At 37.0% G+C, this 24,950-nt stretch overlaps 2 protein-coding genes across 13 annotated transcripts in view; one reads left to right on the plus strand and one right to left on the minus strand.

The window, feature by feature from the left end:
* TRMT1L (tRNA methyltransferase 1 like) overlaps positions 1–21,937 on the minus strand; it is a 34,573-nt gene extending 12,636 nt beyond the window's left edge. The window contains exons 1-11 of one of the 3 annotated variants that reach the window (XM_019976483.2): positions 21,431–21,937; positions 19,907–20,047; positions 16,998–17,108; positions 15,235–15,348; positions 11,803–11,867; positions 9,809–9,938; positions 8,315–8,438; positions 7,753–7,832; positions 3,218–3,467; positions 2,606–2,818; positions 1,057–1,247 (exon numbers count right to left, since the gene is read on the minus strand). In XM_019976483.2, coding sequence (XP_019832042.2) covers positions 1,057–1,247; positions 2,606–2,818; positions 3,218–3,467; positions 7,753–7,832; positions 8,315–8,438; positions 9,809–9,938; positions 11,803–11,867; positions 15,235–15,348; positions 16,998–17,108; positions 19,907–20,047; positions 21,431–21,683 — 1,672 coding nt within the window. In that variant the 5' untranslated portion in view covers positions 21,684–21,937. The remainder of the gene's footprint in view (positions 1–1,056; positions 1,248–2,605; positions 2,819–3,217; positions 3,468–7,752; positions 7,833–8,314; positions 8,439–9,808; positions 9,939–11,802; positions 11,868–15,234; positions 15,349–16,997; positions 17,109–19,906; positions 20,048–21,430) is intronic. The other 2 variants (XM_070768571.1, XM_019976484.2) reach the window with 2 other exon arrangements.
* Positions 21,938–22,101: 164 nt separating this feature from the next.
* The window catches only part of SWT1 (SWT1 RNA endoribonuclease homolog), a 113,006-nt gene continuing 110,157 nt past the window's right edge, over positions 22,102–24,950 (plus strand). For 6 of the 10 annotated variants that reach the window (XM_019976671.2, XM_019976678.2, XM_019976677.2 and 3 more), the window contains exon 1: positions 22,103–22,360. The gene's annotated coding sequence lies outside the window, so the exon portion shown is untranslated. Of the gene's footprint in view, positions 22,361–22,418; positions 23,091–24,950 lie in introns of those variants that run through there. The other 4 variants (XR_002182498.2, XM_019976679.2, XM_019976672.2 and 1 more) reach the window with 3 other exon arrangements.

Raw genomic sequence — 24,950 nt, forward strand, 5'->3', positions numbered from 1 at the left:
ATGTGGTCAAGATAAACTACCAACTGGTTTATTTATTTATCTTTCATTAAGCAAAAAAAGGATCCAGTGTCAGAACACTCTGAAAATAGAGCTCTGAGAAGTGACTGCCTTAACAGATATTAAACAACACTAAAAGGAGTAGAAGTGAATGAATGCATGAACATCCAACCACTGGAACAGAATAGAAATTCTAAAAACAAATTCAAATCTATGTGGGATTTTAGTATAAGGTAAATATGGTATTCTCAAATAAGTGGACAAGAGGTGACCTAGTCAATAAAACAACCTTCTCTGAATAATTTAGGATTGCAAAGCTTTTCCCAACTACAGACAAAATGCAGAGTACATTAAGCGTCTGAATAACTTTACAACAGAAACAATGAAGAATGTCTGCATGAAAGAATAAAAGATGCAAACACAAGTGACAAAATGAGAAAAAATATCTACAACTATCGTATCATACCCCGAGGGTTAAATTCTACTATATAAAGAGTTCTTAAAAATCCACATTTCAAAAGTGCTAGGAAGCTAACAGAAAACAACGGGCAACTGTTTCTATGTCCCAGAAAAGCAAATTAGAAACAGCCTGATGAGGGCACATGCCACATCTTTTTCCTATTCCCCAGGCCTGGCATATAGTAGAGGCTCAATAAATATTTACTGGATGAGTTTTACAACTGATGGGTTCTATATTCAGTCAGAAACATGACCATTATTTTTATAAAATTAATGATTTGAAACATCCCAAACAAAGAAGTAATCTGACTTAATGTTCCTAAAATTAGTGACAGTGGAAACTAAGTTATTTCTAGGCGTTTTGACAGGAGGCATGGCTAGAGAGCATAAATTATAATGAGTAAATGACTTTAATGAACTCACACGAATGTCTTGTCTGTTGATGAAAGGAAATCCAGTATAGGAAATAAAGTTAGCACTGTAATCTTTAAAATCAAAGGACAACAATATGTATAAATTAGGGATGTGATAAATGCTTATTTATTGGAGGCTTACACATAAATTCAACACAATATTCAGTCAAAAGAAACTTGCGTTTACCTTCTACCATATTACCATCCTTCTGAAAAATTCTCTCTTCACACCACTGACAATGGATTAGGTACTGAATCTTCTTGGCTGTCTCATCTGCAGAAGTTGGCCCCCTCAAAACTCTCACAACAACCAACACAAAATGTTCCAGAGCCACCGCAAATAGTACTTCTATGCCTTTGTTACATCGGGCTGCAGCTCTGGAAAAAAATTTTTTAAGTTGTTTTGAGAGCTTATCATTTTCCTTTGCTTGGCATTATATTGACCTTATATTAACTTGGACAGTACATATACTATGGAAGGGTTATGGGAAAATAAGAAAAATTTAACTCTTTGTAGCAGTGGTTTTAAAAGATATATAAAAAAGTGGCTATAAAAGATACATACTATACACTATAACTTTTACACAAACTGAAACACAGGGAATTATAGGGTGCTTGGCAGGCTTTTGGTAATTACACATGTTCCTTTATGATATCTTCTCAATATTCTTTGGTTTCTAATGTCACTTTGTTTCTTGTCATCACAACCATCTTTCTTTCTAAAATTTTTACCTACTTTTTTCTATAAAAGCTTCTTCCAAACAATATGCTTACTGAGTACTAAATACATGCAGGGAAGTATGCTAGCTGCTGACCAGCTGGTAAAAAATGAATAAGCAAAGTCCTTGCCAGTATTACGTTTATATACTTTTGTATTAAATTCTACTTGATACACCATTTATGTACTCAGTTTTCCCTCTTCAGTTGTACACTAACTTAGTCTGTATGTACTGCTTTGAATTTGCTGTTACATTATAAACATTTTAAAGTATGTACAGTAGGTCCTTGGCATGTACCAAGTGAACATCAGAGGTTTTAGTTATTTAGGAATAATCCTGAAGGTCTATGAAGTCTAATAATCTGTATTTTTGCTGAGGTAAGGATTTCAGTCTAAATGCTGTGAAACTGGTGCTGGCGTTAGTGACAGCGCCGGCTGTAATGATCTGTAATCTTAATATTCATTGACACTGTATTATTACTATTCTTCGAGCATAACTTTATGCATAAAATGGGTGCTCAAAGTCTTCCTTTCTTCAATTGTTTAGAAAGTCTAATGAGAAACAGAACTTTTTGTTTTTACAGGTGAGATCATTTCACAGAATCAAATTTATAAGCCATCATTTTTTTCAAACTATATAAATAAAGAAGATAAGATGAAATGGACATTAAATAATGATCATTTCTAAATCTAAGATCAATTTTTGCTTTCCCTTTTTGTGGTGCTACCATCCTATATCTACTCTGTTGAAACAAAATGATTTGAAGTTAACTTTCATTTTTTCTTTCTTACTACTTTATTTAAATAACATTTTAAAGTGGAGAGCAAACTATTTTAGGCACAAGCTTTTAAATAAAATTCTAACATACAACATAAGATTTCCAAAAAAATCAAGATCACATATACAAAATACAGAATCTGTATTTTGTGCATATTTTGAAGAATGAAATAAGCACTTCTTGCAATATTATTTCTTTCTATCATATACTCAGACATACAAAGGTTGGCCATTTGGTACCTTGCCACTGCAGCTACAACAATTCTTGCAGCTAGCTCCTTGTAATATTCAGTTCGGACAATATTACAGCCGTAGTGACGCCGGGCAACGTGTTGTGCCTTGGCATATAAAGAACTGATATCTGTAGAAGTCACTGACACTATGCCAAGGTTTCTTATATTTCTGAATGCTGAATCAAGATAGTTCACAGATGTTCCAAAAGGATCTAGGTGTCTAAAATCAGAAAGAATATGGACATACTTAAAATCATATTAGTAATCAAAATCATACCATTGCCATATTTCTAATGATAAAGTTCCATGGATTCAAAAGTACTTCATAAATCTATTTTAAAAACATTAACTATGTTTTTAAAGTAAGCAATAAGAGGATCTTATGATATCTTAAACACGTGAAAATAAAACCTGCTTAGAGAAAAGTTATCATGCCCAGGCATATTACTTCAAATGCTAGAAAATGCTCTTATGGCATTCCTTAAGCCGATGCCAAAATATTGTATTAATTTAAATAAACAATGACAAACTACCTTAATTTTTAACGGCCCCCTCTCTACCCCACCTCCCTTCAAATCCAAGTCAGTTTAGAAAGTGACAGAAAAAATTTTTCACTTACATGAAATCAAAAGATCTCAAATGCATTAGTACATTGGCATCCATTTTGGTCACCTTAATATTACCAAGGTTTTCCTCTCCTTCCTCCAGAATATCTTCCCTTTCTTCCTTTTCCTTACTGTCCACAACCACTTTCAATTTGTTTAAATGGCAGTTCTCCCGAATCAACGTCACAGAGTTTTCATTCAAATCATTAATTGTAACCTTGACTGCATTTCCAAGATGTTTTGCCCATTGTAATCCCATTATCCCTTAGGAGAAATTGGAAGAAAAATGGGTTTTTAAATTATAAAGAATAAAAACTGTAATAAAAATAAAGAATATAATTTTGTAAGTAACAGAAATAAATGTTTCAAAATCTTAGTATTTTCAAAAGTAATTCTTATTCTACTTTCTCACTGAAATGCCTCTTAAGAAGATTTACCACAAGAAAATGTATCCTGCAGATTTCCATTAATAATTCTTAAAAAACTGTTCTATAATCCATGTTCAAATAAAATACCTATGTATATTCTTTATTTGGGGTTTAATAGGATATTTTTTTCCTTTCTTCTTACAATGGAATACTTTTTTTTCAAACAAAATCTTACAGAGAAATCCAATATACAATATGAGTAAGAGTGGGGTTTCTCTACTTGAAAAGAAGTTGAGAAGCTGGAATTCATCCTGCTGAAGCTTACTCTAATACATGAAAATAGAAAACTTTCGTGGATGAATGCTTTTCAAATACTGCACCACAGCATCACTGTGAGTGAAAAACAACTCTGTATGTGTAAGCAAATGATCAAGAGGAATTGAGACCAAGAGGGCCCTCTCACAGGTTTTCTATCCCTGTTGGATTTGAGTCATAAGGGACATTCACTGCAAAATGGGAGATGGTGACACCAGCCTAGCCAATACGAAGTAGAAAACCCCCAATTTACTGGAAGTACTGACCATATGCATACATGTGACTCATTAATGTAAAAAATTAACACCTACTATGTGCCATTTACATTTATTTTCCTATTCTTAAGATAAGCTTGTGAAATAAGTTCTAATATCTATATTTTAGAGATGGGGAAACAAGCAAAATGACTGCTACGAGCTTTATTTAAGTTTACAAAGGCACATAAAAAGAAAAGATCTTCCTAAACAATAATTTTAATGTTTCAGGTAAAAAAAAGAGGAGTAGTTCATTGCAGTATTATTTATAAGAGCCAAGACATGGACACAACTGAAGTATCCATCGATGGATGAATGAATAAAGAACATGTGGTATACATATACCCAACAGAATACTATTCGGCCATAAACAGAAGGCAGTCCTGCCATTTCAGACAACACAGACGGACCTTGAAAGTACTACACTAAGTAAAATAAGTCAGAGAAAGACAAATACCATATGATTTAAATTAAACATGGAATCTAAAAAAAACACCCAAACGACAGAAATGGAGATCATATTTGAGGCTGCCAGAGGAGGAGACTGGAGGCGTGGGAGAATTGAGTGAATGTGGTCAAAGGGGACAAACTTGCAGTTATAACAGAAAGATGTTCTGGGGATAAAATGTACAGCAGGGAATTACAGTTAACAATACTATTTATTTGAAACTGACTAAGCGAGCAGATCTCATCAGAAAGGGGAAAAAAATCTATAACCATGTGAAGAGATGGATTTAAACTTTTTTGATCATTTTACAATACATGCATATAGCTAATCATTATATTGTATACCTAAAGCATATACAATGTTATATATGTTGACTATATCTCAACAAAACTAGAGGGGGGAAAAAAGAAAATGACTCCACTGTTAAGAGACATATATAGTATCCAGTGTAGGTATGCTGCTGCATGCTAAGTCACTTCAGTCATGTCTGACTCCATGAGACTCTGTGGACTGTAGCCCACTAGGCTCCTCTGTCCATGGGATTTTCCAGGCAAGAATACTGGAGTGGGTTCAAATCTCTCCTCCAAGGGATCTTCCTGACCCAGGAATTGAACCCACGTCTCTTATGTCTCTTGCACTGGCAGGTGCGTTCTTTACCACTAAAGCCACCTGGGATAGACATTTAATAAACATTACTGAATGTAAAACACAAGGGTGGGGGAAGACTGTGTGAGGGAAAATGGTGGGAAATAAATCTGAAAAAGTAGACTGTGATCAGACTATGGAGGATATTAAATTGCAATCTGAGAAGCTGAACTCTAGGCAATTAAGATGCATGACTTTTTTGACTGAAAAATAACATGATCGATTCAGTGTTTGAGAGCAAAAGCTGTTTAGCAACAGCATGCAAGACAGATATAATAGCTAAAAATCACTCTATTGGCAGATATGGAATGAAAAAGAGTAAGAGTCACGATACAAATGAAAACTTAGAACCGTTCCATAGTTGAGTGTGGGGATAGTGGTGGGAAAAGGAGTAATAAAAAAATGATTCATATTTAAAATCTGACCGGCTCAGAGGATATGATCACCTTAGAATCATTACTTCATCACTTTTACCATTTCTACACTGAGACATTACTAATGATGATGATAGTAGTAGTAGTAATAATATAATAATGATGATACTGAATACTTGTATAGCATTTGCTATATACCACATACTGTTCTAATTTCTTTACATGTATTAATTTCCTTAATCTTTACATTATTTTAAGGTAGGTACCTTCTTTTGGATAGATAAAGCAAATTAAAGCATAATTCCCTGGGGTTAGACAGCTGGCATGTTATAAAGCTGGGGTTTGAATGCAGTCAGTCTGACTCCACAGTCCATGCTTCCAGCCACTACTTCTCTCTGAGGTGAGGAACTTACGCCGAACTAGGTCGTGCTTTCATTCTATTGGTACAAACTTCCCAAGAATACACTCCTATAACTTTTATAGGATAGGGTACAAGTGGCTTTTCAGAAATTTTCTACATTTTCCAATCTTTTCTATACTGTTATGTCCTTTTGGGAAAAATGTTCTCAGTCTTTAAAATTTCACCATAATATCTCATTGCCTAATACGTAGGCAATGTTTACTGCAACACAGACACACACACACACACACACACACACACACAAATCAACCAAACACCAAGTGCTTACTGACTGCTGCAAACAAGTATTCTTGCAAAAAAAAAAAAAAATCCTGTCTGAATATGACCAAACCTGAACATCCAACTACCAATATACAGAAATAGAGGAATATCTTATATGAACCATGATGATACAATCAGCAAAAATCTAGGCTGTGGGAAACTCTACAGGACAAATGACCTCTTATATCAACAAATTATCACACATACACACAAAATGATGAAAAGAAATACAGATTAAAAAGGGACTTGAGACCTATCAAACAACTGAAATATATAGTTTTTGGATTCTGACTTAAATTTTTTAAAAATTTGAAATAATTAGGTCTATCTAAACATTTGATGACATCAAAGAATTATTCTTAATTTTTTAGGTGTGATATGGTATATGGGTTTTAATTTTGAAAAGTCCTTATCTTTTACAGGCTTGCCTCACAGCTCAGTTGGTAAACAATCCACCTACAATGCAGGAGACCCCAGTTTGATTCCTGGGTCGGGAAGATCCAGTGGAGAAGGGATAGGTTACCCACTCCAGTATTCTTGGGCTTCCCTTATGGCTCAGCTGGTAAAGAATCTGCCCACAATGCAGGAGACCTGGGTTCTACCCCTGGGTTGGGAAGATCCCGTGGAGAAGGGTAAGGCTACCCACTCCATTATTCTGGCCTGGAGAATTCCATGGACTCAGTCCATGGGGTCGCAAAGAGTTGAACATAACTGAGCAACTTTCACTTCACTATGCTTTACAGATCCCATGGAAATATTTACAGATGAAATGACATATCTGTTATTTGCTTCAAAATAAAGGAGACAGAGTACAGGGCAATGAGTTATAAAGGAAAGTGCACAGGAATACAGATAGAAGACTGAGTGATGGATATAAAGGAATTCACTTATTATACACTCTAGTTTTGTATATATTTGAAAATTTTCCACAATAAAAAATTTGCCTTGCATTTTTTTAATATAAAAATACTTTGCTTGATGTGATATCCATATACATTTCCTAAGAAAAGATACTGTACAGGAAGTTCAGCAAGCATGCACAAACTTCCAATTATAAGATAAATAAGTACTAGGGATGAAATGTACAACATGATGATTAAATATAGGTAATAGTTGTATAGAGGAAAGTTAAGAGGATAAATTCTAAGAGTTCTCATCACAAGGAGAAACTTTTTTTTCTTCTTACTTATCTATAAGAGATGATGGATGTTAGCTGAACCTATTGTATATGTAAATCAAACCATCATGCTCTACATCTTAATTAAACTTGTACACCCATACAGTAATGTATGCCAATTCTTTCTCAATAAAACTGGGGAAAAAAATCTCTTAAGGCTCACATGATATAAACAAACCCTTAGTTCTCAAAGTGGCTAAACAACAACAAGGAAAAAATAAAGGGAAAGAAAAGATACTGTACAGATTTGATAAAGTGAGGTTCCAAAAAAAGCTTCATCACTTACCAGTTGCTCCAAAGGCATCTAGACATTCCAAAGGTTTTCGCTCCTTAGCCAGAGCAGCCAGTGTACAGAATATCAGCTGCCTAGAAGAAGGAAAATAATCTGAAATAATTTTACTGTACCATGGTTTCATCATTGTGGATTTTAAGAACAGTGAGAAAGTGTTCCTATTTACTGTGCAAACTACTTTGAAAAGAGACCTAATAACATATTCCTTACTTAATAGTATAAAAACTAAAAACCTGTGAAATTAAACTATTAGTCAAATTGTGTTCTATTAACAAGTATTTACTATGAACAATGATTTTATAAATAAAACTTGGCACAGGCCCATCAGTCTGTTCCTTTAATTTTATATAAAGTTAGACCTACTTTACTCCGAGAAAAAAATTGGTTTGGCAGAAAAATAAAACAATCGTTCTGAGAAAATGCAAAATAAATGATTTTCATTCCATACCTACTTTTCAATTTCAATATATTAGAACAAGAAGATTAAGAGAAGGTACATTTGTAACGAATTGAAGCATCTGAAGCATTCCATAACTCTTTTTTAAATTTATCTTACCGATTCAGTTTCATTTTGGGATTAAAATAAGAATCTGTTTTCTGAGGTACAGTATAGTTAGGACAAACTTGTACATCTGTGTCTGCCTCTTTCAAAATTTCTTTAGGTGGTTTAGCAGCAGAAGCTAAAATTAAAAAAAAAAAAGATTTCCAGTGAAATAGAAAATAATTATAAATATCAAGAACAACATAAAAAATAACCTTCCTTTATAATAGTTTCACGTTAATGAAATCAGTTGAGTAGATGTCAAAAAAATTGATCTACATAGCCCTGTCTATGGAAAAGAGCAGCATTCCATTAAGTATTTGGTGAATTAAAGTTTATCAGCTTAAAATCTTAACTGTCTAGCACATCAATGTATCTGTACACCTAATTAAGGACAGTTACCCTAAGACTGTGCCAAATCCTAAAATAACCTTTACTCATCAAACACTATATTGTGTTTATAGAGGCTGGTTGCTAAACACATATTTTATTATGGTTTAAATGTTAGAAAATTAACCTGTGTGGTAACATTCCATTAGCTAGCATGGATGACTAAGAGTCACTCTATTTCCTGAACATGCTTGACTTCAGAATATTTTTGTGATTTTAAATCACAAATTATATTCCAACAGCTGTAAGCTAATGTATAAAACAATTATTCTACTTTTAATATACATTAGAATCATTCTCCTATAAACTCAAATGAAATATTGATATATTTGTGTGAATATATTTTAATTAAGAAAGGAGAAAGAATATGTGGAGGGGAATAACTGAGATTATTTATGTTTGGATTTCTTGATCAAATTACAATCAGAATGTTAACTGAGAACCATATTTCTCTTTCTACAATGCCACATAAAAGTAATCTTTCCTACTGTTATGTTACATATCTTTCTGTACTCACCTAAGTGTCAAGTCACATATCTCACAAGATAAGCCTTTCTCAAACCAGGTTCTGTGAGAAAATTAAGCCCTTCAAATAATTATTTCACTACTTTTTTCAATACTTAAAAGAAAGGTCCAGAGTACCATTCTAGATGTATTCATTACATATAATGGATGCCTTAGGGCAGAAGGGCTTAATTCTTGAGAAGGAACAACCTCACTACTAATAAGCTACTAATAACTTGATCTCACTCAGGACTATAAATAATCTTTATATATCACTCTGCCTCCTTTTTCCAGTGTTTTTCAACAACAAGTCTAAGATAGTTACTGGTACAGGAGCCATCAGTAATAAAATCCTATTATCTTTCATTAGGATATCTACATTTACTGGGCATCAGCTGCTTTTTTCTACTCATGTATTAAATACATCTGTTAAATTGAGACCAGTTTATACTGTTGGGAGTCTCACAGAAAAAAAAAAAACACTGGATGGATTAGCAGTTAACTAAATGATCTGGTTAAGTCACAGTATTCTATCTGTCTGATGTCTAAAAATAATAATTAGACCACTGTTTAAGGATCTACTTATTAACATGTTAATGAGATTGCTCAACTCACCAGCAATATACCTGGATTTAGTCTCTCCTTTGTTCACATGGCGCCTGACATGTCCTAGCATATCTGTCCTTCTGGTGATTGTTGCTGAACAAATGATACAATGATAATGGGCGCCCATTTTACTGGATATCTATCAAACAGAGTATTTAATTTAAATACATAAAAAACTTACTAAGACAATGAAATAAAAGTTTATTTAAGGTTGTGAATTTAAGTATGTTAGAAGATAGTATTCATTTTGCCATGTGACTCTGAAAGGATCTTTATTTCCTTACCTATATTTACATCTGCTTTTTAATGTTACAATAGGTCACAAGTTTGTTAGTTTTTTCCCATTCATTCTAATCAACAAATAACTACTCTTATCTTCTATAAGCAACACTTACAAATGGTACGATATAGCAGCAGTGTGTTGGCAGACATATAACTGGCTCTCTGGGAAAATACGGCCCTCATTTGTAGTGTCTGCAGGTCTGTGATCTAAACACTCTACCATAGCCAATGTCAAGCTCCACATGTGACATTTCAAGCTACCCATGTGACATCACTGAATGTGAATTAGGGAAGAGATGTGCAGTATCACAGCAGAGAACACTGCCACCATGCAGACACAGTACATACATATAAATGACACACGAGCACAGATATAGTAAAATAACTGGGAAGTAGTGAGTTGTTGAGTATTCATTACTTTTGTTTTTAATATAATTTATTTACTTTTAAGTTCACATTTTTAAATTTTTGATGATGGCCACATTTAACAACCAGATTTCTGGAAATCTGAGCTAGTGCTGCTGCTGCTGTTGCTGCTGCTGCTAAGTCGCTTCAGTCGTGTCCGACTCTGTGCGATTCCATAGGCTCCTCCGTCCCTGGGATTCTCCAGGCAAGAACACTGGAGTGGGTTGCCATTTCCTTCTCCAATGCATGAAAGTGAAAAGTGAAAGTGAAGTCGCTCAGTCGTGTCCGACTCTTAGCGACCCCATGGACTGCAGCCTACCAGGCTCCTCCGTCCATGGGCTTCTCCAGGCAAGAGTCCTGGAGTGGGGTGCCATTGCCTTCTCTGGAGCTAGTGCTAGCACACTCCTAAGTGTTAAAGACATAATAAAAAGTCTATTTTTTCAAGCAAAAAGTTCTCACTTTTTAGTTTCTTATTTAGTTAAGAACAAGAAGACTTCCAATAGCTCTTCCCTGCTTATGATGCCTTCTTACTCTTTACTCGCGATCACAGGGCAAGGACAGAACAGTCAAGAACATTCCACAATTTATGGCATTGTGATTATCATACTCAAAATATCTTAGATAGGGTTAATGGGCCAAGCATTATCCTGACAAAGTATACTTAAGAATGTTTTTCTCCCCCAATACTTTACTTTTTTTGTGTGGCCTAAAAGGAAAATTTACTAATAATGATTTATTAAGCTAATATGCATTCAGGATAGTGTCACTATAAATTATTTTATAATTTGTATTCCCCAAAGGTTAAATGTATCCTAATACAAACACATGTACTTTTTAAAGTTACTGAGGTTTCAGTAGTGTCTTCATTCTGTCCTTTGACAAATTAAGAGGAAGAGCATAGGGAGGATGAGTATGAATCAACACTATTAAGACCCTTGCTAAACCACAGAAATTAAGTTATTATTCTATGACCAAAATTTATTTGGAAAGAAAAGTGCTTTCTACTTAAATTCTCCATTTCAAAATTAGTATGTGGGTTAATTTTCCTTTCGAACATATGATAGCAGGTGATCTGACTGAAATTAAAAACTATAAAATGAAAAGTTCAATACAGCAACAATTTTCATACATTTCTTATTTTTCCTACTATGGTAATCTGAAAGCCCTTGAAAACAAAATCTTAAAGTAAATCTCATTGCTGAATATACACATTTTAGTCTTAAAACAAGTAAAAGTCTAAAAGCAAGTAGTCTAAAAGCAAGTACTTCCTTTAGAGATAGCTAAATCTAAAAACAACAAATCTAACATGTGATTACCTGTTCTCCAATAATGTTTGGTTTCACCGGTCGACAAGGTAAGTGACAGATGCACATCCGGTAACCTAGAAGGAAGAACTGCTGCTTGTCTTATCACTGCTCATCAAAAGTTCAATTATTATTAAAATTACTACCAAATTTATAAGAATAATGGGGATTATTCTTATATCTGTAATGTCATAATTTATCTGAATGAGACTAACTTAGTTTTATGCATTTGTTATATATGACACGGTATAAAAACATACACAAGAGATCTAGGTTCAGAATCTGGTTGTTCCAAAAACATCTGTTATTTTGCATTAGTCATGTAGCTTCTTTGGGACTCAGTTTTCTCATCTACTTTTTGCCATCTTGACTTTTTCTCAACTTCATCTTCTTGCCTTATGCTGCATTTACTATTACACAGCCTCTTCTTCATCAATGATATGGCACTTAGTTCTCTTTGCGTACTTCCTACTTAATCTTTACAGATCCTCTTCCCTCTCTCATACTCTAAAATGTAGATTTTCTGTATGATGGATCTGCTACATAAATTTTTTCTCACTTCCTGACTAACTTGAATGCCTTTCATGATTGCGACTATCTCCCCTATGAGAAGGAATTCCAAATTATAGCTCTATTATCAATTCATTCCTGAGGGCCAGATCTCTACTTCCAATCGCCTACTCAAGACATGTGAGTGATTATTTCAAAACCTATTGTCAAGGACTTCCCTGCTGATGCAAAGGATAAGAATCTGCCTGCGAAGGCAAGGGAAACGGGTTCAATCCCTGGCCCAGTAAGATTTCACATGCTGCGGAGCAACTAAGTCTGTGCACTACAATTCTTAGCCTGAGCTCTAGAGCCCAGGTGCCGCAACTCCTGAAGCCCATGCTTCTAGACCCTGGGCTCCACAACGAGAGAAGGCACGGAACGGCAACAAGAAGCCCACACGTTGCAAAAAAGAGTGGCCCTGCGCACAGCAATGAAGACCCAGTGTAACCAAAAAACATTAAAAAACAAAACAAAACCTACTGTCAAGGACTAAACTTTTCACTTGACTCTTGAACCAGGTTTCTTTTTTTACTTTTTTAATGAATAATAAAGCCTTCCAGTTACTCCTAACTCAAAAACTGTGAACTTATCTCTAACTTCCTTCTTCTCATACTTCTAGTTCAGTTCACTTTACATCCAATCATTTTTCTTAGCTGTGTATCCTGAAGTGTCTTAGGACCCAGACCTTGGACCATTTCCTTTGTACCTATATGTACTCTTAAGGTCGTTTCATCCAGACTTTCAGCTTTAAATACCATCTGTATTCTGACAACTCCCAAATATGTATCTCTAGCCCAAACCTTTGCAGATTTATGTGCCCTCCAGGCTCCCTCCACTAGATGAATCTCAACATCCGTATGGCTAAATCTGAAGACATGTTCTTCTTTCTCACGTCTAATGCAGTCTTCTCCAGCTAGGTAAGGCATTCTTATTTTGTCCTTCATCTCATTTCTATTCCTTCAGCAGATCTTATTCAACATATTTGCCAACTACTTTGAAGCCTGTTCACAAAGACAAAAGCTATCATATTCCCCATCTACCAGATCACCATCATGTGAAAGAACGCAACAGCCTAAAGAACATGACAGTAAAGAATACCATGAACCATCAAACAGAAGGGAATAACCTGGAGGCGAGAGACCAGAGATTAAACAATGGCTTATATAAAGCAATTACTTCATTACCTTTGTAATTAAAATGAGATCGTTTTTGTTAAGAAGTCAATATGGTTTACTACACATTCTCATAAGTAATTAAACATAAGATACTATGGCTTCTGAATTAGTCTCTAATTCACTTTTTCTCTAAGTAACTAGTGACAACCTTTTACCAATACTATAAGAAAATAGTTCTGCCTTCTTTTTGGAGTGTCTTATAATGACTGTTTCATTTAGTCTGGTTGAAACTCCAGATAACCACATTTCACAGTCAGTGTACTTGCATAATCATATACAAATTTAAGTATGTACATGTTTAGGGTTTTTTTGGGGGAGGGGAGTATTTTTGTTTTTATCATATATATTGCTATTTTCGGGCTTCCCTAGTGGCTCAGACGGTAAAGCATCTGTCTGCAATGCAGGAGACCCGGGTTCGAGCCCTAGGTTGGGAAGATCCCCTGGAGAAGGAAGTGGCAGCCCACTCCAGTATTCTTGCCTGGAGAATCCCATGGACCGTGGAGCCTGGTAGGCTACCATCCATGGGGTCGCAAACAGTCGGACACGACTGAGCGGCTTCACTTTCACTACTATTTTCATAGTTTACCATGAAAATCCTTCCAAGCAAGCTAATATAGATCTAATACACTCTTCTCAATGGCTGCATAATATTTCATGGTCCGTATGTACCATAATTTATTCAATCATCTTTGATTTTTAGTTCCAAGTTTTTGTTTCTAAGCACATGATGCAATGAACATTCTTGTACATCTTTGTCTATTGCTTCCTTTACTCTTAGCAGAGGGAGTGCCTGGAGGAAAAATATTTTAAATTTTTTAAATGTTGCCAAATTTCTTTCCAAAAAAAGGCTGTAATATATCATCCGTTGGAGAAGGAAATGGCAACCCACTCCAGTATTCTTGCCTGGGAAATCCCATGGACTGAGGAGCCTGGCGGGCTACAGTCCATGGGGTCACAAAGAGTCGGACATGCCTGAGTAACTAAACACATATAATCCATAATTCACTACCTCAGAATCTAACAATAACTCTCCCTAGGAAGTCTTTTAACTTGGTAAAATCGTGCTTTTTGTCCTTCGACTTCATTCTTCATTTGAATCCTCTTGTTAAACTTACTCCCTCAAATTGTGCCGTTTTTGTCACTGTTGTAACTTTTTTTTCCCCTCATTTCCATTTATCAAGAGTAGAGAAAGGCTCTGAGTTTGAATATTTATCTTATATCTCACGACTGTTCCAAAAACTCTCATTAACTCTGTTCATTTTTAAGTCAGCAGCAGGGAAAAAAAGAGATGTTATCTTCTCTTTTCCAATATTCATACCAATTATTTTCTTGTTTTATTTTTATTATACCTTCAAAACTATTACTGGAGTTACTATTAATCGTAGTTAATTAAAAACTGTAGTTGTTCTAATAAAAAAAGGAAAAGTAAAACTTATGAAAACATGGTTCATTAAGTAATGTGGGCCTTCAGGGCCAAGCCAAGTACCCAACACAGAACAGATACTTAATAGTTTGTCACACTAAACTACTGGTGTCATAAATATCTACTGCCTAGAGAACTATGTGGTCCTTTATTAATAAATACATTAAAAGAGGGGCATTATATCCTTCATAATTTTAAACTGAAGATACTTGATTATGTTGTCAGTAAAATTCCAAAACTAGTACAAAATCGTGAATTTCATTTACATCACTTTTTAGTAAGTACAAAAATACAAACCTTCAAATTCGACGGAGACTTTCCAGTGTAAATTCTGAAGGTGACGATGAAGCTTGTGACTATTACAAGCTCTGAATTTCTCCTTGGGGCACAATGGACAAGCCTGTTTGTTTCCTGTTAATGAAAAAAGAACCAATAAAGCAGAGAATATACCAGCTCTTCATGCTTAAATTTGCCTACAAAAGAAGTTAACAGGGGACCCTTTCTCATCCTTGCCTCTCAAAACACACACACACACACACACACATTCCTTAGATAACATCTTTCTTAATATTTATTAAGGTGAAGTCATTCTTGCCTCAGCAGGTACTTAACAATAATTGTTTTAGGACACTGTCAGTGACTGATTTTTATCCTAAAACTCTCCTCTCTGTGGCGAGCTGATATCCCTGTTACCACTGGGTATGGAGAAGATGAGGAAATGATAAACTACATGATATCCCCCCAGGCAAAATGCCTTCCAGAAAGAATGTCATTCTGCACTTGGGCAGGGGAAAAGGCAGGAGTTGTCACACTTACAGAGGGATAGGAGCTAGACAGACAAAAGTATCAGCTCTGGTATTCTACTCTAGCAGCAACAAAAACAGTTAACATGTAGAATTAAAAAAATGAAAGAAGGAAGGGGCAGATTGGATGCAATACTCTGTATCCTATTACAGTGGCTTTGGGCTTCCCTGGTGGCTTAGATGGTGAAGAATCCACCTGCAATGTGGGAGTTGTGGGTTTGATCCCTGGGTCGGGAAGATTCCCTGGAGGAGGCCCTGGCAACCCATTTCAATATTCTTGCCTGAAGAATCCCCTGGACAGAGGAGCCTGGCAGGCTCCAGTCCATGGGGTCACAAAAGGTCAGACATGACTGACTAAGCACACGGCACACATCCTACTACTGAATTTGTTAAATTCTTCCTTCTTCATTAACATATTATTAAAAAGATTATGGATCATCAAAACAGAAGTTTCATTTAATTAGAAATGTAATGTATCTTAATAATAACTTTAATAGTACTAAAAATAAATCTCAAATCCAGGTTTAAATCAATAAAATATACAGAAACAGTAACTCAATTTTTAAAAAATTTATTCGACTATACCAGGGTGTTTTTGTTTTGATCATCCTGTGTGGCATGTGGGATCTTAGTTCCCTGACCAGGAATCCAACCCATGCCTCCCTGCATTAGAAACACAAAGTCTTAGCCACTGGACCACCAGGTAAGTCCCAATAACTCAATTTTTAATCCAGCAAATATCTTTCACATATAGCACATAGCAAGTATAAGCACAATTTTTAAAATATACTCTCTACTTCAAAAAACCATGAGGAGATCTTGAGGATGGAATCCAAGCACTAAGGATGATAAAGTAGAACGACAGGAGCTCAGGGCACTAACAACACTGTGAAACTCTGTACCAGCTCTACTTTGCCAGTCTTGAGATTTCTTTCTTGTGACAGAATAAAAGCCTCCATACGATTTTTTGGATTTCTGTTACTCATAGTAAAACGTTAATTCCTAACAAAGCCCTTATATATCCATGAGACTGTAATTTCCTTGAGGGGTTGTGAAATAACTTACCTCACAGTGCCCTTACATATAGAAGGGTACCATTTCCTAAGTTAAAAAACATTATCTTACTTCTGCCCTAGCTTGGAGGAAATAAACAAGTTCATGCTTACCAAAATTTTCATGAGTAGAAAGATGACAAATCATTAGAAACTGACCAAAAAAAACAAAAAAAAAACAGAAACCCTCCAAAGATGGAAATACCTGCATCAAGATTATCTGAGTTCAGTGAATTGGCAGAGTCACAATCCCCTTCAGTTACGAAAGCTAACTTCTCTAAATCAGCAAGCTGCCTTTGAATTGAGATGTGTCTCTCTGAAAGGCAAGTTTAAGAGTTAGGAAATTATGCTTTAACAATATGTATTCCATCTTCAATTTCATTTTATCACGTCACACAGAATTTTACACTTTCATTTCCTATAGCACAGTGCCTTAGTACCTAGGCAGAAAACTCAGTTTGTAAATGACAAGTGTGTCTCAGAAGTCAAAGAGTTGCCACTGCATAACCTCACAGCTTTCAAATTTTATCTTATTATTCAATATAGTTTTACAGAAAATATTTCTAGTCTGTATAAAACACTGAAGCCAGGTTTCCTGTTTTCAAAGAACTTTCAATCAGGTGAGAGATAAACATGTTAATTACTAACTGTAACACCAGGCAAGATGAATGAAGACTTAAGGGTAAAGGTAATATGATGTGGGTTTACAGAGGAATAACTCATTCCAACAACTGCCTCTAAGAAGCCTTCACTGAAGTGGTGTTTGACCACGACTTAAGGTATAAACAGGTTTTCAGTAAGTAGAGATTTGGTGTCTGGCCTTATAAACTGAAATAACCTTGTAACTGAAATAAACAAAGGCATGTGGTGTAAAAATATATAGCCACTTCCCCACCACTCCTGGCTGGAAAGTAGTACGTTTGGGGGATAGAGCTGGTAGAAAGATAATGCAGCCAAAAATGTAGTATAGATCATGGGAGGCATAAATTTTATATAAGTTAGTTTGAACTATACTCTTTAGGTAATGTTAAATCTTTTCAGATTTTTGAGTAAATAAATGATATGATTTGAATGCATTTCAGAATCTGTAGTTGTAGTACCAAAGATCAATAATTGAGGTGAGAAATTAGTAATGGAAAGGTACTAGAAAATAGAAGGTAAAGAAAAGCAGCAGAGGACTTGGGATGTGAAAGGGTGAAGATTAAAGAACAATTGAGATTTTGATACAAGTACTATTAACCAATAAAAAGGAAGAGGAAAACAGTTTTGGCAGAAAGGAAGAGGAAGAATGGGAATTCAGTTTTTACACAGTGTGTTTGATTACTGCTGGAATTAGGTACGCAAGTCCAGTAGGCAGTTGAATTGTAGTGGAAGGTCAGAAGGGATGCTGAATAGATATAACTCATAAATACGCATGTTAGGTGAAACTAAGAGCATCAGTAAGAAAGCCTAGGGGGAAATGTTTTGAAACTGAGGATAAAAAAGCCAAAACTCAGTCCCAATAACACATTTTCAGGTTATTCAAATATTACACATTCTTCAAATTACATATTTGTAAATTTTGGAATAAATGAATAAATCATTCCAAAATATATTTAACATATTCTTGATTAGTAGCATGTGGAATGCATTCCCCAATGCCGCTTAATCCACCACTGATTAACAAAAATGGATACAATTTTGAAGTGAGGTGTGGAGGGATAGGAGACGTTGAGGAAAAGGAATCAAGAGGGTAGCTTCAAAAAGAAAAAATGGTATAGAGAATCAAGATAATGCAGAGGCCAGGAAAGAAGGGACTGTAAAAGAGTAGTGCTTAACAGTAAATATCACAAATAGTTGTAGAGATCAAGAAAAGACTACTGGATTTAGTATTTAGTAAGTTTCTGGAGACCTTTAAGAAGGTTCAGTGAGGCGTTTTTAGAGTACAAATAGAACTGGAAAGAGAAATGAAGTACAGAAAATCAGCATAGATTACTTTTTTCAAGAAATCTGCTAGTATTTAAAAAAAAAAAAGAGATGGGATTTTAACTTGCTTCTTTCTTTTTAAGGATGGAGAGACCTGAATATTGTAGCCCTATGGAAAGAAATGTTAACAAAGTAGAATTCTAAAAAAAACAAAAAAACAAAAAAAACAAAGTAGAATTCTGAATATATGACTCAGAGATGGTAACTGATAGGAAAAGATTTCCAATGAGTTAGGAGTCAATGGGATAAACCACAAGGCTTAATATTACATAATTAGATTATATAATTTCTCCACACTGCTGTCTTCCTGCCTATTCTCTCCAAGCTTCACTCCCAGTTGCTTTGTTTCTCTTCTATATAATCTACATTCTTGTTTGTCTCATCTACAAATAAGCAGTAAGAAGCCAAGGGCTATGTTAAATGCCTAGTGCAGTAACCTGCACACAGCAGGCACTGGTTTAAAAAAAAAAAAAAATCATTAGTCTTTTTGGGTGCAGTAGCACACTGAGTCAAAATTTTGGAATTCAATTCAGCCCTATCAGACATTCCTGTTAAAATTTATTAAAATATATTTTACCTAATTCCAAAATGAGAAACACAAACAGCAACAAACAGCAACATTGTTATATATATCAGGTATATATATATATATATACCTGATATATACCAATATATCAGGTATTGTTCAAATGACTTACAATGAGGCACTTTCTATAAACAGATAAACTGTTTTCCCATTTGATGAAAACTTTTAATTACCGGCCCAGACAGTAAGATTCAGGCAATGAATCTGTACATTCATTACATATGTACAAACCAACCTATTTAATTTGAAAGCACTGGCTTCCATACTTCAAAGATCTGTGTGTGTCAAACAAGATACATAGTACTACTAACGACGTGTTTATTGCAATCATTCTAACTACTAAGTAGTACAGAGTAAGTGAAAGGGGCCCAGTAAGTTAGAAAACTGAAAATCCTGTAGTCCACTACTGAAGAAAACTCTAAAGATCTGTCTAAAGATTCATGAAAACGCCTCAGCACATCTCTAAAGTCACTTTCTGGTTCAAGACAGTAGATATCAATCTGTACTTAAAATCACTCGATCTTTTTGTAACTCGCTAATAATCTAGAAGTCAATAGGCAAACCTCTTATTAAATCAGATGATTCCAAGATGCTAGGCGGTTCTTTTAAAACTTCTTTTTCTTCCTCAATTTTCAATTCTACTTCAGATATGCCATCTTCATCTTGCCTATATGAGACTGATTTCAAAGGGCTAACTAGACCATCTAAAAATAATTTTCAAAATGTGATTAATATGTTTCTAATGCATTTCCAATTTCTTAATCACTATTTGTTCCAGAAATGCATTTTCAGGTTTTTCAAACATCACACATTCTTTAAATACTCATAAATTCTGGAATATCTGAATAAATCTTCCCAAACTATGTTTAACATATTCATGATGGTAGGGAGATGGAGAAAGCATACATCCCCTAAAGCTGCTCAAGCACATAAAAAGACCATATCTAGAGGTGAGTTTAGGAGGATATCTTACTCTGGAGTTTATCTGCTCTTCCCCCATTGCAGTTGCGGAAGAAACAATTGGTCTTATTTAGCACTTAACTAGCTTTGATCTTCCGGGATGAGGAGAGGCCCACCTGAGGCATTCTGACCTTGGTCTTTTCTGTGATCCACCCTACTCTTTAGCAATCTGTATGTTGTTTAAAAATTGCAGAAATAATTCTATTAGATTATAACTACTGAAATGTGTTTTTTTTTTACACATTAGCCTCAAAACTGGCTTAGAAGTAGGAAAGACAACAAATTAAGATTTTTGTTGTTGTTGTTATGATTCAGAAAAAGCATAAAGGTCAATCTGGGGACAAAATTTTTAAAGAAAAGTTTCTCAGAGCTTACGTTTAAAAATGTTCAGACGATTCTTGATAAAGTGTTACTTATCAATCTTTTAAATTCTTTTATGGCCTAATAAACCATCACTTATAAAACATGCAAGCACAATTAATACAGGCTATTAATTTTCGACAGCCGACTTGGAGAAACGTACAAAACTCAATGCGTATTTACGTCTGAGGGAAAACAACTATAATTTAGTCACTCTATCTTAAACTACTCGTCAGCCCCAAATTCTTTTTGGAGGCAAGCTGCTAAAGAAAAAATGAGAAAAACCCCATCTCGTGTCTATTTCTAGACATAAAACCTAATTGACAGCAACGGTTTCTAAATCTTGGCAGTTAGCACCTACTACAGTAAACTCGGTTACTCTATCATATTTTAAAGGACACAGGGAAATATGGCAGACAGGGCTGAGAGGGAAACTACCAAATGAGGTGTAACTTCTAATTTCTGTACCAGAAAAAGACCTCCTTTAAAGAAGACGTCCACGATCCCATTATTTCCTTCCACCTGCAGCACCACTGGCCTCCACAGATCCTTCCCTGTGAGATCCCCGAGGTTTGTGGAGATGCCGTCCCCCACCCTGTACCCGTTTTTACCGCTATACGGGTCCCTCGTTCCTCCCCCCATTTCGCTAAAACTGCCTTTTCCCCCGTAAAAACCATTCCAGTGAAGAAGGGCCTCCCCTACTCCCCAGCAAGGCGCACTTTCTTGCTTCTCCTGCGGCAGAAAGATCTGGGCCTCCCTGCACTTACTGCTTTCAGCCTCATCAGGGGCAGAGGCTAGGGACGGGGACAGGGCCGAAGCCTGGGCCAGGGCAGGGGCTGGGACTGGAGCCGAGGCCGGAGTCGGAGCCGAGGCCGGGGCCGGGGTCGAGACCGAGACCGGAGCCGAATCCGGGGCCGGCGCTGGGACCCGAGCCGAGTCCGGGGTCGGGGTCGGGACCGGGACCTGGACCACCTCCACCTTCTCCTGGGGCAGCAGCTCCTCCTCCGCCATATTCTCCATAGTTACCGCCTCCTTGCCAGGCCCGCCCGGGGACCAGCAGGGGCTCACTGCGGAGTGAGAGAAATGGCGTGAAAGCCCAGAGGGCCGGATCCGAGAAGTGGGGAAGCAAATGGGGAGGGCGAGATGCGTGCAACAGACAAAAGATGAAGAATCAGTGACCAAATCCAGTCAGCAGAAAAATTAAAAGCCACAGGCAGCGATTCGCGGTCCCGTCCGCTTCCTTTTCCCCGAGGCGTTACGACGACAGCCCCGCCTGCGCAGGAGCATGCTGGGGGATGGCGTCCAATGAGGTCAGAGAGTTCCGTTTCCACCGTGCGTCTCCGTTCTAGCCGTCAACCACCGAACGCAATCAAAACTACAATACCCAGAGTGCACCGCGCCGCTCGGGGCGGAGCGGGGCGGGGGGGTGGTGCCAAGGGCTTGGAGGAAGTAAATGCAAAGCTAAACAAACGTTCCTGGAACATCCCATGGACAGAGGAGCCTGGTAGGCTACAGTCCATGGGGTCGCAAAGAGTCGGACACGACTGAGCGCCTTCACTTCACTTCAAACAAATGCTCCGGAGCGTTCGAGCGCCAGCTACCTTCCGAGCGCAGAACTACATTTCCCAGCGGGCGTCGCGCTCGGGGTCCCTTTCTCAGGGTTTGGGCGTCCCAAATCGCAACCGGCGCGGCCTCTGGTAAGTAACGTAGGGAAGCCGAGGGGTTAGTTGACGTTTCGGTGGGTACTCTCCATGCCTCACTCCGGGACCGAAAGGGGGCAGCCGGCGGGACGGACGGAGGATTCGGGGGCCTCTCGAGCCTGGGCGGGGCGACTCTGTGGGCGGACCCGGAGTTGAGCCTGCTCTGTGAAGGGTGTGGTTCTGGCCCGGCTCTGCCTTCCGGGCAGCCTCTCGCCACGGGTTGGGTGCAGTGTGTTTCTAACCGAGTCCGCGGGATTAGGCGGTTTCTGGGCCGCTTGTCAGTTAGGTGGACTTCCAGATGGGGGTCTGCTCTTCAGATCACACCATGATCTGAACACTCTTTTCCTTTTAATTTTGTTTTAACCTACGTATTCCCAATAGCAGCGCCGCGCTGTGGCTGTAAGATTCCTGTGGATGGTGAATTGCTGGGGCCCAGGAGTGGGGAGAAGAGCCTATGCTTACATTTAGGCTTTTAATATCCAAGGCTCTTGAATGTGTGGAGCTTCAGGGCACTTGACTGATGCGATTCAGATTCCTCAAGGCGTCTGTTAAGTTTCCAGGCCTCCGTACTTCTCTTTACTCTCCGAGCCTGCTTGAGTTTAAGGCGCGCTCCTTCAAGGCCACTGCGGGAGGCAAGAGGAATGCCTTGTTTTCTGACTGCTCTGCCTACACTGGTCCGAATTTTACAGGAAGCAGGAAGGGAGAGGGAGTCTTCTTTTAGTCTCAGGTATTCGCACTTCCCGTTCGGTTTTCCTAGTTAATAAAAGTGATACTTAATAGTTTTCTTCTTGGTCTGTTTATTTTCTATTTGTTTTCAGTACCCAGGGGAGAGCGAGTGTGCTTTTTTTGGCATTTCGAAACTCAAAACAGGAATGTGGTCCTCCCTCCCAGAACTTAGAAAGTATATGTGGAGGGGTTTCCCCCTCCTCTCCTCCCCAGTTAAACAATTTATCCCATGGAAGTTTTTGTGAATTGTGATTCTAAAGCCCTCTTAGTGGCCCCATCCACAAGTTTTAACTAGTATTCCTGGATGTATATACTGCCTCACTGGTCTTAACAGTTAATTAAAAATGAGAAAATAACATTATAGTTTGCAGGCATGAGTAGTGGATATTTATGCATCATCTAGGAACCAGTGATGTTTTAATTTGTGAAAGAATGGATGGTTAATTGAAAGCTTGATTTAGGATGTCAATTTCATTAATACCAGTTGAAAACCAGAAGATGAAAAGGGCTAGATTTTTAGTCTGTGTATTCTGTGGAATTTTAATCAGAATTCCCAAGCATGGTCCCTGCTCTTGAGCCATCCTAAAGAAGGCATCTTCAAAGTTTGAAAAATTATATTGAGTATATTACTCATCTATTGCTGCGTAAGTTCTTCAAAACTTTATGGCTTAAGACAACCAAATACACTTCTTACCCCACAGTAGATATGAGTCAGGAATTCAGAAATGGCTTTCTGGGTGTATCTGCCTTAGGGTCTCTCATCACATTGCAGTGAGATACTTGCAAGGGATGCTGCCTAGTGGATGCTTGATTAAGGCTGCAGGATCAGCTTCAAGGGTGGCCAACTCACACGCCTATAAGTCCATTCATTTTTGGCAAAAGGTTTCCGCTCTTCCTTGGTGGGCTTTTCCTAGGGTTACTTGAATGTCTTCATGATATGGTGGCTGGCTTTTCCTAGGGTGAACAATTCAAGACAGAGAAAGGCAGAAGCCACAGTGTGTTATTTGACCTGGCCACATATTATATAAATATATCCTGTTGGTTGCACAGGTCATCTCTACTTATTGTGAGAGGAAACTTCATAAGAGACGGTGGCAGCAGAGATCAGGAGCCAATTGGGAAGCAGGCCAGCACAGGAAATCTCCACTCATTTAGTTTATATTTTGATTTCCATAAAATTGGTATGAATGGTACACTAATATAATTTGTCACAGTACATATGTAGGTGTTTTTCTTTTGATAGTCTACTCTCTGCAGTATTTTTTTTTCTGATTTGTCTTATGGATAATAGATTCAAATTGGTTTTGTGTATATGTGTGTGTGTGTGTGTGTGTATTCAAAGCACAACATGAAAGGGTTTAAATTGTAAAAGGTAAAAAAACCAACCCATTGCCTTAAGCAATTTATTTCATGGAAGTTATTGTTTTTCCTTATACCTTTCTCCCCATGGAATGGGATCCTTGGAACAAGAAAGAAAAATGAAGATTATTCCTGTAATCTGGAAGCTCAACTGTGAATTTAATTATTGCCATGAATTATCTTAAAAGGCAAAATTTCTGGATAATTTAGAATCTGTCATTAGAAGTATATGTTGACTGTTTTATTAATTTTTATTATTATTAGATTTCTGGTTTCAGTATTTTCTTTGTTCCATATTCTTCAAAACATTCTACAAGTTTGATTTAGTGTAATTGATCATTCTTTTATAGAACTTCACTTACTGTGATCATGTTTGACCAGGAGTACTTGTAATTGCTTGGTTTCTAGTCTTTGTTATGTTCTTAGCATCAGTACTTATCACTCTGTCTGTGTGTGTGTTGTGTGTGTGTGTTAGTTGTTCAGTCGTGTCTGACTCTTTGTG

The sequence above is a fragment of the Bos indicus genome, chromosome 16, assembly GCF_029378745.1.
Source record: "Bos indicus isolate NIAB-ARS_2022 breed Sahiwal x Tharparkar chromosome 16, NIAB-ARS_B.indTharparkar_mat_pri_1.0, whole genome shotgun sequence".
NCBI classification, from domain to species: Eukaryota; Metazoa; Chordata; class Mammalia; order Artiodactyla; family Bovidae; genus Bos; species Bos indicus.